Genomic DNA, 12,075 nt, shown 5'->3' with positions numbered 1-12,075 from the left:
GCTGGCTTGGTTGGGGAGGGAGGGGGGAAGTGTCCGGGCTGGGAAAGGGCTTCCAAAAAAAGCTCAACCCGGTTTCGGGGTGGCCGGAGGCGATGTCCCTGATGGGATGGGGAGGTGGCGGGGGGCCAGCACCGCTCCGCCACTGCAGGGGCGAGCTGTCCCCAGCCCTGTCCCCCGGGGCTGGGCTCGGCATGTGCGGCCCCACGTCCTCCGCTTCTCCCCGGGCTGGTGGCGGGGGGGCACGGGGTGGGATGGGGGCACGGATGGGGTGAGGAGCCTGGGAATATGTGGGTCAGGAGGCAGCAGTGTGGGGCACGGGACCCTGGTATAAGGCAGGATTTGGGGGGGATCCTGCAGCACTGGGGGCACCAAGCAGTGGTGGGGGTCACCATGCACCACTGCGGGGCACCGTGCACCATCGTGAGTCATGACACAATGGTGTGGGTCGCGATATACTGGTGTGGGTCACCACCGTACACTGGTGTGGGTCACCATGCGCCGTCGTGAGTCACGGCACAGCAGTGTGAGTCACGATACTCCGCTGTGGGTCACAGCGTGCCACCAGGAGTCACGATACACCAGTGGGGTCATGACATGCTGGTGGGGGCTGCAATACAGTGGTGGGGGTGATGCTACACCACCGTGGGTCATCGTACACCGGTGTGGGTCATCATACACCACTGTGAGTCGCGATACACCGGTGTGGGTTGCAATGCACCATCGGGAAGCACAATACAATGGTGTGGGTCACGATACACCAGTATGGGGTGTGGGGCGCTGCTGTGGGGTGCGACACACCATCCCGAGCCACGATGCACCAGCGTGGGTCACAGCACACCACCACACAGCACTGTGGGTCCCGATACAGCCGCGTGGGTCACGACAAAGCAGTGTGGGTCACACCGACATGGGTCACATCGCACCACCGTGACCCCCACCCCACAGGCACAGCTCACGAAACCCCCTCCAGGAGACCCCCTGTCCCAAGGCTGGGCAGCACAGCCCTATATCAGACACCCGAAAATCCCACCCCCCCCCCCGGTCATTTCACGTGGCACCATTGCAAACGGCCAGCACGGGGCTTTGTCCCCGTCCCCCGGCGCTGCCTCCCACCCCTGTCCGGTTCAACATCCTCGGGGTCGGGCCCTGCGGGAGGCAGCTGCAGGGATTTATTCTTTGGGGCGGGGGGGGTTGGGGGGTGTTTTTCTAATTATTATTTATTTTCCCCGTGCGCTGCCATAAATAACCGACCCCGTCCAAACATTTTGTTCCCGCTCGCGCTGCAAACATTCCTCCTGGGCGGGCGACCCGCGGCCACGGGAGGAACTCAGCTCCGAGCGCTGCCCTTGCACCACGGGGGGGGTCCCAGGGCCCCCCGGCCCAGCAGGGGCATGGGGCGAGGTGGCTGCTCCAGCTGGGCTGTGCCCCCGTGTCCCCTCCGCGGCGTCGAGAAGGAAATGATTTTTTTTTCTTATTACAAAATATCTTTTATTGTTAAAAGGCAGCGGGCCCCGGGACTGGGGGGGGCTCGGCTGGGACACCCAAAAAACAGGGAGAAAAGCGATTTCCTGGGGGCACCGTGTGTAGGGTGGGGAGAAAAATCCCTGAACCCCCCCACTGCTGTTCCCAGGCTGGGGTCTGCCTGCTGAGCATCCCAGCACGGCTGGGGACATGCCACCAGGCTTGGGGACAGGGGATGTGTGGCATGGCGGCACGTGCCCCCAGCCCCGCGGGGCCGGGTTTCCCGCGGCAAATTTGGCAGCGAGACGAGGCAGCGGGCGGGCAGGCGCTGCCAGCCGAGAGCCTGCTGCCTGGGGAGGAAAACGGGAGGGGGGAAAGGGAGAAACGAGGAGGAAAAAGGGAAAATGAGGGGGAAAAGGGGAAAATGAAGAGCCTCAGTGCGAGCGGGGTGCCCCAAGGGGACGGCCACCGGGACCGGCAGAGACAGCGAAGGCGAGAGGGGTGGAAGGAAGAGCAAAGCTCCCCGAAAACCGCGGCACGAACCCGTCGTAGCGTCGGGGGGCTGGGGAGGCAAGGCGCAGTGCCTCTGGGGGGGGGGCGAGCCCTTCACCACGCCGTCCGGGCGCCGCGGCGGCAGAGGATGCGGCGGAAAGCCTTGCGGAAGTCCTGGTTGAAGACGGTGTAGATGACGGGGTTGAGGGAGCTGTTGCAGTAGCCGATCCAGAAGAAGAACTGGAAGACGCCCTCGGGCACCTTGCAGCGCCGGGGGCAGATGGCGCCCAGGCTGTAGAGGAAGAAGAAGGGGAACCAGCAGAGGACGAAGACGCCGATGACGACGGCCAGCACGAAGGTGAAGCGCTTCTCCCGGTTCGCCTGTGCCTTCCTCCGCCAGGGGCCGGGGCTCAGCGTGGGCGCCAGCACCACCCGCCCTGTCCCCATGGCCAAAGTGTCCCTGGGGCGCCCCGTGGGCCGTGGGGACCCCTCGGACCCCCGGCCGGTCCCCGCTGTCGGCACCACTGCCGCCGACGGCTCCTCGGGGCTGAGCAGCGAGGTCCTGTCCGCCGGCAGGGGATGGGGTCCCCGGGTGTCCCCATCGGCGGTGGGGGGCGCGTTTGGGGGCGCCGAACTCAGGGGGCTGGGGGCGGCGGGGGGGCTCTGGCCGCGGCGGTGGCGGCGCTTGGCGATCAGGTAGATGCGCAGGTAGACGAGGATCATGATGAGGCAGGGGGCGAAGAAGGAGCCGATGCTGGAGGAGAGGATGTACCAGGCCTCCTCGTTGAGCTTGCACTGCGGCCGCCCGCCTGGCGCCGCCTTCTTCTCGCCCTTGTAGACCAGGGGCGGCAGGGAGATGACGGCGGCGATGGTCCAGACGATGAGGATGCTGCACTTGATGCGGCGCGGCGTCCGCTTGGCGTTGTACTCGATGGCGCGGCTGACGGACCAGTAGCGGTCCAGGCTGATGGCGCAGAGGTGCACGATGGACGAGGTGCAGAAGAGCACGTCCAAGGCTAGGTAGATCTCGCACCACGTCTTCTGGAAGTACCAGTAGCCCAGCAGCTCGTTGGCCAGCGAGAAGGGGATGATGAGCGTGGCCACCAGGATGTCGGCGGCCGCCAGCGAGACCAAGAAGAGGTTTTGGGGCGCCCGCAGCGAGCGGCTCGTCAGCACGGCCATGATCACCAGCACGTTGCCCGTGATGGTGAAGAGCACCAGGAAGGTGATGGCGGCCGCGATGGCGGCGGTGGCCTGCACCGAGTACCCCCCCTCGGGGCTCTCCATGGCGGGGGACGGGGGCACGGAGCCGGGATCCGGCCACCGGCGCTCAGTGGCCCCCCGGGACGCGGGGGACGGGGCGGGAGGATGAAGATGGGGTGGGTTGGGGGCCGGGGGTCCCGCTCGCCATCCTGCTGCTGCTGCTGGGCTGCCCGCACCCTGCCTGCCCCCTGACCGCCCCCTGCCCGTCCCCGGTCCCGGTCCCGCTCCCGGTCCCGGTCCCCGCCTGCCGGTGCCGGTGCCGGTGCCACCGGGCTCTGCGCCGCCGGGCGCCGCCTCCGTGGGGTTTTGATCGGGCGCGGGAGGGCTCTGAGCCGCCCCCGCCCCCGGGGCGGACCCGGGCGGCACCGGGGACACGCGGAGGAGCCGGGGGATGCGCCGGGCTCAAACCCGCCCCCCCCGGATCGTGCCACCCCCCCCGGGATGGTGTCCCCCCCCCCTCCGGTGCTTGCATCCCCCCTAATACTTGCGTCTCCTCTGGACCCTCGTCCCTCCCCAGTACCCGCGCCCCTGCCTCACTGCCAGCCCCCCCAGCACCTGAGCCCCCCCAGCACCCCTGTCACCCCCCCCAGCACCCCTGTCACCCCCCCAGCACCCCTGTCACCCCCCCAGCACTGTCACCCTCGGACAGGAACCGCATTGTGTGCCAGCACCCACGTCCCCTCCCGGGCACCCTTCTCCCATCCCTTCCTTTTGGGGTCCCCCCCGACCCCTCCTCGCTGCCCCTGTGCCCCCCAGGGCTGGATGAACCCCCCGATCGCGGCCACCCCGCAGCCGCCCCCCAATTTGGGGCACTTTGGCCCTAAACCTGCTTTCCCCCCGATCTCCCCGCTGTCTCCGACCCTAAGGGGTTTGGATGGGGCACCCAAGCAGCTCCAAAAACCGATGGCAGAAATTCCTGGAATTGCCCCTTTTTGCCATGATTTCGATGCACTCAGGACCCGACCTTGCCCAGGTTTCGAGGCACCGATGCCAAAAACAGACACACACAGAACCCCGCTTGCTTAGCGGCCCCGCTAAAACCCATAAGAGAAATCTCCAACTGGGATGACGAGCAGCGGAGCGGTGGTGCCCAGCTCCATGCCCCGCTCTTCCCGCCCCATTTCTTCTTTATGAGAAAAAAAAAAAAAAGGCTGCCTGGGCTCTGGCACTTGTGCTGGGGGTGTGTGTGCAGGTTTGCCCGTTTTCTTTTTGTCCCCAAGCGCTGTTTCAGACGGGGCAATCAATGAGGCAGCCGCCGCCGGGCGCCGTAAGGCACCTTTGTCTCTCCAGCTCCCGGATCTCACTTGTTAAAAGACACTTTTATCTCCAGCTCCGCGCTTTTGGGGCTTTTTTCCCTCTTTTTTTCCAGGGCTGAAGATGCTTTTGGAGCACTTCTAAGCACCGGGCATGCTGCAGTCATTGCTGCTCCAAGTTTGCCTCCATGCCCCATCCAACGGCAGTGTCCCCATGCTGGGGACCCGTCCTCGTCCCCCTGGTGGGGACACCGACCTGACCCCGTTTTCCTCCTCACCCCCCAGGGACGCTGCAGGGGCTTTCCCCCAGCACGGCCCCATCCTTTACCCACAGCCATCACTGAAATTTGGGTTTTATTGAGGGAGAAACTGAGGCACGATGGGGCAGAGCCTCAGACCCACTCTCCAACCCGAAGCTCGATGTGGCTCCGGCATCTGCAGGCAAAAACCCTTTTTTCCTCTTAAATGAGGTTTTCCTGAAACAAAGAGGTGGGCACAGAGAAGTCACCTGTCTGCAGCCGGGGGCTGGACGGGGCTCCCAGCACCGCCTCGCTGCGGGGCAGAATCAGGCCCTTTTTCCTCTCCTGGCCCCGTCCCGCTCCTCGCGACCACCTCGCCCCCAGCCCAGCCACAGAAACCACCAAGCCCACGTCAGGAAGCTTCTGAACTCTGAGAAAAGTTTATTTTTTCCTTTTAATGCCTTATTTTGATAAGTACCAACATAGTAACTCCCGGGGGGAGTTGAGGAGGGCTCCCCAAACACTGGGCTTGTGTTCAAACCCACAGCCCCAGCCACAGCAACAGGGCCGTGCTCACGGCTCTTGGAGCACTACTGGTGTGAAATAAGGGGGTTTGGCCCGAAACTACGGGCTTCAAGCCCTCCCACGTGCTCTGGAGCAGCGAGTGGGGAGCCCTGCGAGAGGGGAAGGCTCCCACGTGCATTTCCAGCCAGGTCTGAGCCCTCCCGGTGCGCTCCAGCTCCAGCCGTGGGTCTGCCCCGCGCAGCAAGACTCTTCCTGCTGGGGGTAAAGACAAACAGCACCCCACGTTCCCGACAGCCGGGCAGATGTGAAACCCAGCCCAGGGCCGGTGGCTAATAAAACCCACCCAGTTTCCTCCTGTGCTTAGTTTTAGAATCACAGAACCACCTAGGTTGGCAAAAAACCTTCAAGGTCACCAAGCCCAAGCGCCAACCCGACTAATTCTACCTCGAAAGGGTCGAAGCCTGCAGTTGGCTCCTGCCGCCGCCCCGCGGCTCCCAGCGACGCCACCAAACCGCAGGGGAGGGACACGGCCACCCTTTTTGGGGGATCTAGGGCAAAATCTACGCTCCACAGTGCCCCAGCTGGCTGACTGCCCGAAGCTGGGTCCCAGCCGCTTCTCCCACCACGGCTCTCAGCACCTCCTGCCCAGAGGCATCGCTCTGCCCACTTTGGGGCAAGCCCCTTCCAAGCCCCCTGAGCAGCACCGGGCACCCCCCGGTAGCGGTGCCACGAGCAGGGCTCCCCGCTGCGGGTTTCAGACCAGCCGGGGCTCCCCTTCCAGCTCAACCTGCAGGTCGCAGATGCCTGTGAAGTTTATCTCTTCGCCAGCCCGGCCGGCGCTGATGGAGCCGCCGGTGCCGGAGGGAGGGGACGGTCGCTGGATGCCGTCTGCCACGGAGCTTCTGCTCACGTAGGCTTCCAAGGATTTCAGGAGCTGCTTCGGTTTCTTTTTGGTGGATAACTCCAGTTCTGGAAAAGGTCAAAGGAAAAGCATACAAACAGACAGCAAGGGCTGGATGGCGGCAGGGATGCAGCGTGGAATGCACGCTCCCGGGGTACGGCATTTACTCAAATATTTACAGACTATTTCTCGAGTCCCAGTGTATCGCCGCTATCCCCTCTGGAAAAGGCACGGTTGTTTTGCTCAGGAAAGGCTGCGCTTGGGCTGAGAGCACAAAAAGCTCCTCGCCACCCCCCCCCAGCAGAGCTCAGCACCACAGCCCCAGCTACCACAGCACCCCCCCAGCCGACCCCACTGAAGGGGAAGCCCAGAGCTGCCGGGGGGCAGGACCAAGCCCACGCCTGGCCACACCAGCAGGACCCCGAAGTAAGAGAGCCATTAGCACAGCGCATGCGAGCAGCTCTGCTTCCATCAGGGCCCTCTCCTCCGGAGTAAACATCCCTGCTGCTTAATGTGGTGCTTGCTGCGAAAAGCACGGCAGCGGCCGCCCCGCTTACACGGCGCGCTACAAACAGCGCTTATGCAACCGAGCCCCACGCTACGGCAGCGAGCCTGCAGGAATTGGGGCGAGACACGGCCCCGTTTGGTCACCCCGCCGGTGTGATTTGCCACCCCGAGGCACCACAACACAGCGCCCCTCCGAAAGCAGCGGGCGCTTGCCTGTCAAAAGATTTGAGACTCCGAAGTTAAGAAGGAAAAAAACAAAACAAACAAACAAAAAACCGCAGGGTGCTAAGATAATAACACCACTTGTTGAAAAAGCTCTGTGTGAAGATGAACGGCTGGGGCCTTCCGCGCATTCTGCCCTGTTGAGTTCATCCCAGCAGGACGTGGTGCTCCCAGAAGAGCAGAGAGCACCAGAGCACACCAGGCTTGGTCCCCGCGCCTCGAGTCGCTTTCCTGGCTGGGAGAGGAGGGCGAAGCGTGGGGATACGCACCCTTCAGGAGGAAGCCGGAGTCAGCAACGGTCTTGTGCTGCGATTTCCAGACTCGGTAGAGCTGCAGAAACGCCGCGGCGTACACGTCGTTCAGCACGGCGATGACCTGCTGCCTGCGGTTGCACTCCCTGCCCAGGGACAGAGGGGCTCAGCCGGCAGAGCCGCCACCACAGCACGCCCGGGGGGACCGAGCGGAGCCGCTTCTCCTCGCTTCTCCCCCTGGGCAGCCCGTGGTGCGGCAGCCCCGAGGGCAGGAGGGCGCAGCACAGCCCGGCTGCACGGCTCAGTCCTCACCTGGAGAGGCATTCCTCCCTCAGGGCCTGCAGGACGATGCGGGTGATGTTCACGGACATGATGCAGAAGGGGAAATTCTGCAAGAGAACTGGCGTTACGTCGGCTCTCCCAGAAGGGCGTCCTCCCTTCCAGCACCCAGAGGTGCCTCGGCACCACCAGCCCCTTGGTGCTGCGTCTGCACGGCCCCAAACCCACGCGGTGATGGCTGCAGGGAACAGATTCACATATCAGGACACTAATATTGCAGATGCAGGCTCAGATGGATGCCGTGGATCCAGCCAGGCTTAAACCTAAAAGCAGCCAAGACCAATGCCCCAAACTGAAGGACTCTGCTCACCCTCACTGTCCCGCTGTGCTGCTCCTGGCCACACCACGCAGGGTCAGACGTTCGGTCTGGTCTGTGCCAGCCCTCTGAACTCACACAAGCGCAGACCGGAGCCCCACCAGGGAAGCTCTGCTCTCTAAAATCTTATTCCCAGCGAAAAAAAAACAACCCGGGGGTTTGGCCTCAGCCTTTGACCAGCTCTCCTCAGCTCTCCGAGGACCACCTGCCTCACCTGAGCAGCGTGAGGAGGACTAAGCAGCCAGCGAAGCTGCTCTGGCTGGTGGAGAAACCCCTGATGGAGCTGCAGAGCCCTACCACGAATGGCCCCAGAGACCCCACCACCAAGCAAAGAGGCGCAGCACAAAATCGGGCCCTAACTGAGAAGACAGGAAGGTTTTTGTGCTCACCTTTCCCTGAGCTTTAGAAAGAGAGAGGTAAATACCACGGCAGAGGGTGAGCAAAGAAGGTGGGAGGACGTGCCTGTGTCTCGTGGTGGGACAGCCTGAAAATCTGCCGAGCCAGAGGCAGCGTCTGCGTGTCCATTACGAAGTGCAGCATTTGCATCAGGCCCAGCATCCCCGTCCCTCGCAGGTCGGTGCCCGGATCCGCACCTTGAAAGCGAGGAGGGTGAATCGAGGGCTGTTCCGTCACCTCCCCTTCGTCCTGGGGCCGCTTGCTCCCGGCCACAGCCCTGGCACTTGGAGAGCAGAGGAACCTCAGCGACCACGTCCTGGGGAAGTTTCCTGGGAATTGCCCTGTCTAACAGGCGCTGAAGCGGTGCCATAGCCCCTTTGATGTGGGCATCAACAGGCACTTCTCTCCTCCCCACATGCCGATTCCCACAGTACCTCTAGGAATTTGGATCTTCAAGCTCTACCCGCCCCAGGGCAAACTTGGCTGAAGCTGGTAAACTAAATCAGGGGGATTAAAACCAGTTGTGGACTCGATGCTACAGAGAAGAGGGAGCCGTTCACCTTCTCCTGCGGGTTTCAGCCCTCATTAAAAGCTGGCCTATTTAACTCAAGTCAACCAGACCGAAAACCCCGGTGAAGCCACACTTGAGAAGACAGAGGCGGCTTTAATCACGCTGTTTTCAGCACGCAGCAGAGGCTGAAAGCAACCTGCGACGCGCCCTCGGTGACAGAGCCCTGACCAGGGCTTGGCTGACAAACCAGCCCTCCAGGGACGCCTCATTAGCCGCAGAGATCGCTTGCTAATGAAGAGCATTAACGGCCCCGGCAAAGCGGTGACAGCAGCTACTTCTGTCCCCTCCAGCTGGACGCAGGCTGCCGAGGGTGCTGGGCAGCTCGTCCAGGTGCGGTCCTGCCTCTGACACCTGGCTGGGGCAGCAGCGGCCAAATATCCGCTGCAAGACAACAGCAGGGGCGGCGACTGCAGGGAGGCGGAGGGAAGGAGCTCCCAAGCCTTCACACCACCTCTGAAGGGGGGAACGGGACCGCCGAGACCTCTCCTCGCGAAGGCTTGCCCCGGGTGTGTGTCCCCCCCCCCAGCCCCTGGCTGTACCTTGGAAGCCGAGCTCCTCCCAGTGCGCGCCGTAGCGCGGGCAACCCAGCCGGGAGCAGGTCAGCTTCTTGTAGATGGTCTGCAGGATCCTCATGTGCACCGCCTCGCTGTCATCCAGGCCACCTGGCAGAGAAACCCCCCCACCCGGTGACACCGGGCACCCCCTCAGCTGTCACCGCAGAGCGGGACAGGAGCCACCCCCAGCGGCAGGGGGACGCCGGAGGCCAGCTGGGAGCAGCAGAAAACGGCTCAGGGGAACAAGGAGAGCGTCCCCGCTGCGTTCACCCTGCCGCAGGGGAGAACGGAGGGATTCAAAATAAAGCCCGGGAGGGGCCGAAACACAAAGCTGCGCGCTGTGTGAGTGCCGGGGGGCTAAATAACGCAAACAGCACGGGAAATATTGCGGGCTGGAAAGTTTTCCCTGGCCGGGGAACCACAACAACCACGAATCACAGGTGGAGGAAAGGAATCTCCTCGTGCAAGCATGCTCTGGGCATCCATCACCCCCCCGCCAGCAAGCACGAGCGTGCAAATGAATGAAGCAAAGGAGACAGGAGGTGTCCTTTGGGATAAGTGCGTGCCCCGGGACCCCCAAGCGGCGCTCGGCGTGACACCAGTGGGGCCCACGGCCCACGGGGGGGCACAGGGGACACTCACAGTGAGCCATGGCGAGAGCCAGGTCCCGCTCGCCCTGCAGCTGCTGCTGGAGCCGCGGGGGGCCGAAGAGGAAGCGAAGCAGAGCGGCCAGGCCCTGCCTGCGCGCCGTCGCCTGGATCTTCTTCTGCGGAGAGGAAAAAGGCAAAAAAAACAAACAAAAAAAAAGCGATGAGGGTGGGGCCGGTCCCGTGGGAATCGGGCGGGGGGAGAAACACCGGTGGGCAGAGCGGGAGGGGAGGGATCGCAGAGAGCCGGGCAGCAGGGCGGGAGCAAGGGGAAAGAGGAGTGCGAGGCGAGGGGAGAGCACGAGGCGGGGAACGGGGCGACGAGGCAGGATGCCGAGCATGGGCGCCCTCGCCGGGGGGACCCGCAGCTTCCCCGCGCCCCCCTCTCCTCTGGGCTGGAGCCGGCAGCGGGGAGCTGGGAGCCGGCGTCCCGCACGCACCCTGCAGGCGGAGAGGTCGGCGGTCTGGAAGTGCTGCAGCGCCTCGTTGAAGGAGATGAGGGGCACGGGACCGGACTTCCCCGGCAGCCCTGCGGGGAGGCGCGGAGCAGCGTCAGCCCTCCCGGCCGAGCCCTGCCTCGAAGCGGGCGCTGGAGCTGGCTCCTGCCCGAACCCCCCCATCCCAGGCGATTTTGGGATCAGCAGTACCTGGCTGGATCTCCTCCAGCGCCTCCCATTCCTCCCGCGCTCTCCGCACCTCCTCGCTGCTCTCTGCCGAGGGAAGCACGCGCTGGAGGCAAGAAGTGGGGAAGGCCGGGGGGGGGCTGCTCGCCCCCCGCAGCCCTCAGCAGGCTCGGAGGCGTCCCCTTCCCCTTCCCCGCGCCCCACACCGCAGCCACCCGGCCCCCGGCAGAGCCCAAACCCGGTGCCGGGGGCTCCACAGCTCCGCGGGGGTTTCCACCAAGGGAAGGGAGCAGACGGAGCAGGAAGGGAGGGGGGCAGATTACCGGCGGCCCCCCCGAACACCTGCAGGAGGCCGGGCTGCCTCGGAGCCGAGATCTAAGCCGGGAAAGAGACGCAGCGCTCAGCGGGGCCGCCCCTCGCCCCCCGCCGCCCCCCAGGCCCCCGCCGCTCACCCCTGACACCCCGGGGACCGGCGGGGACAGCGGGGGCTCCTCGGGCGGCGCCGGGGGTGCGCTCATGGCCTGTGGGGGGAAGGCAGCGCCGGTCAGCGGGGGGCCCGGGGGACCCCAAAGATCCCCAATGAGCCCCCCAGGGGTCCCCAGTGAACCCAAGGGTCCCCAGGGAGCCCCCCAAAGAGGGTCCCCAATGATCCCCAATGAGCCCCCCAAGGGTCCCCAATGACCACCCAAAGGGGTCCCCCCAAGGGAGTCCCCAGTGAGCCCCCTAAGGGGGTCCCTAAGGGGGTCCCCGAGGTCCCCACTGAGCCTCCCAAGGTTCCCACTGAGCCCCCAAGGGGTCCCCCAAAGGGTCCCCAAAGGGTCCCCAGTGAGCCCCACAAAGGGGTCCCCGAGGGCCCCCAATGAGCCCCCCCTAGGGTCCCCAAAGGGCCCCCCAAGGTCCCCATTAGCCCCCCTAAGGGGGTCCCACACGGGGGTCCGTCCCCAAGGGTCCCCAGTGAGCCCCCCCAGAGGGGTCCCCAGGGGTCCCCGATGAGCCCCCCCAGGTCCCCAATGAACCCCCCAAGGGGGTCCCCAATGAGCCCCCTAAGAGGTCCCCAGGGGTCCCCACTGAGCCCCCCAAAGGGGTCCCCAGGGGTCCCCAATGGGGTCCCCGCTGAGCCCCCCAAGGCCCCCAGTGGGGTCCCCAAGGCCCCCAGTGGCCCCCCCGAGGGTCCCCAATGCCCCCCCCGGGGTCCCACTGAGCCCCCCAAGGGGGTCCCCAAGGCTCCCACTGAGCCCGCCGAGCCCAGCCCGGCCCCCGTAGCCCCGCCCCCTGCCCTTTGACCCGCCCCCCCGGCAGCCCCCCGCCCGCTGCCCCCCGCCGCCCCCCGCCCCCTGACCCCTCGCCCACCGGAAGCGGCGGCGGGGCCGCCGGGCGCAGCCAGCTTCGGCGCGGCGCACTGCGCAGGCGCGGCCGCGCTGCCTGCCGGGAGCTGCAGTCCGCTAAGGGGGGGAGGGACGCGGGAGGGGCGGGGCAGGGGACTACAGCGCCCGGCATGCACCGCGCGGGGGAGGG

General features: G+C 65.2%; 2 protein-coding genes across 4 annotated transcripts; both read right to left on the bottom strand.

Annotated features, from left to right (window-relative positions):
• Positions 1-1,198: 1,198 nt before the first annotated feature.
• Positions 1,199-3,656, bottom strand: ADRA2B (adrenoceptor alpha 2B). Its single transcript, XM_083811914.1, has one exon. It carries the CDS (start codon positions 3,238-3,240, stop codon positions 2,068-2,070), a length of 1,173 nt encoding a protein of 390 aa, XP_083668040.1. The 5' UTR covers positions 3,241-3,656; the 3' UTR covers positions 1,199-2,067.
• Positions 3,657-5,143: 1,487 nt separating this feature from the next.
• ELMOD3 (ELMO domain containing 3) lies at positions 5,144-12,072 on the bottom strand. Of its 3 annotated transcripts, XM_083811911.1 has the most exons (12): positions 11,911-12,072; positions 11,013-11,081; positions 10,884-10,935; positions 10,585-10,647; positions 10,378-10,466; positions 9,933-10,056; positions 9,276-9,398; positions 8,232-8,362; positions 7,427-7,503; positions 7,133-7,260; positions 6,021-6,202; positions 5,144-5,488 (listed from the first exon to the last, which is right to left on the bottom strand). In XM_083811911.1, exons 1-12 carry the CDS (start codon positions 12,055-12,057, stop codon positions 5,342-5,344), a joined length of 1,332 nt encoding a protein of 443 aa, XP_083668037.1. In that variant the 5' UTR covers positions 12,058-12,072; the 3' UTR covers positions 5,144-5,341. The 3 variants fall into 3 exon arrangements, with proteins under 3 accessions (XP_083668037.1, XP_083668039.1, XP_083668038.1); XM_083811913.1 differs by having other exon boundaries at positions 5,144-6,202; XM_083811912.1 differs by lacking the exon at positions 11,013-11,081.
• Positions 12,073-12,075: the final 3 nt, after the last annotated feature.

The sequence above is a fragment of the Anser anser genome (assembly GCF_964211835.1).
Source record: "Anser anser genome assembly, chromosome: 26".
Lineage (NCBI taxonomy): Eukaryota > Metazoa > Chordata > Aves > Anseriformes > Anatidae > Anser > Anser anser.
Note: the sequence above shows the minus strand (reverse complement) of the source record. Positions and strands in the feature narration are given on the sequence as shown.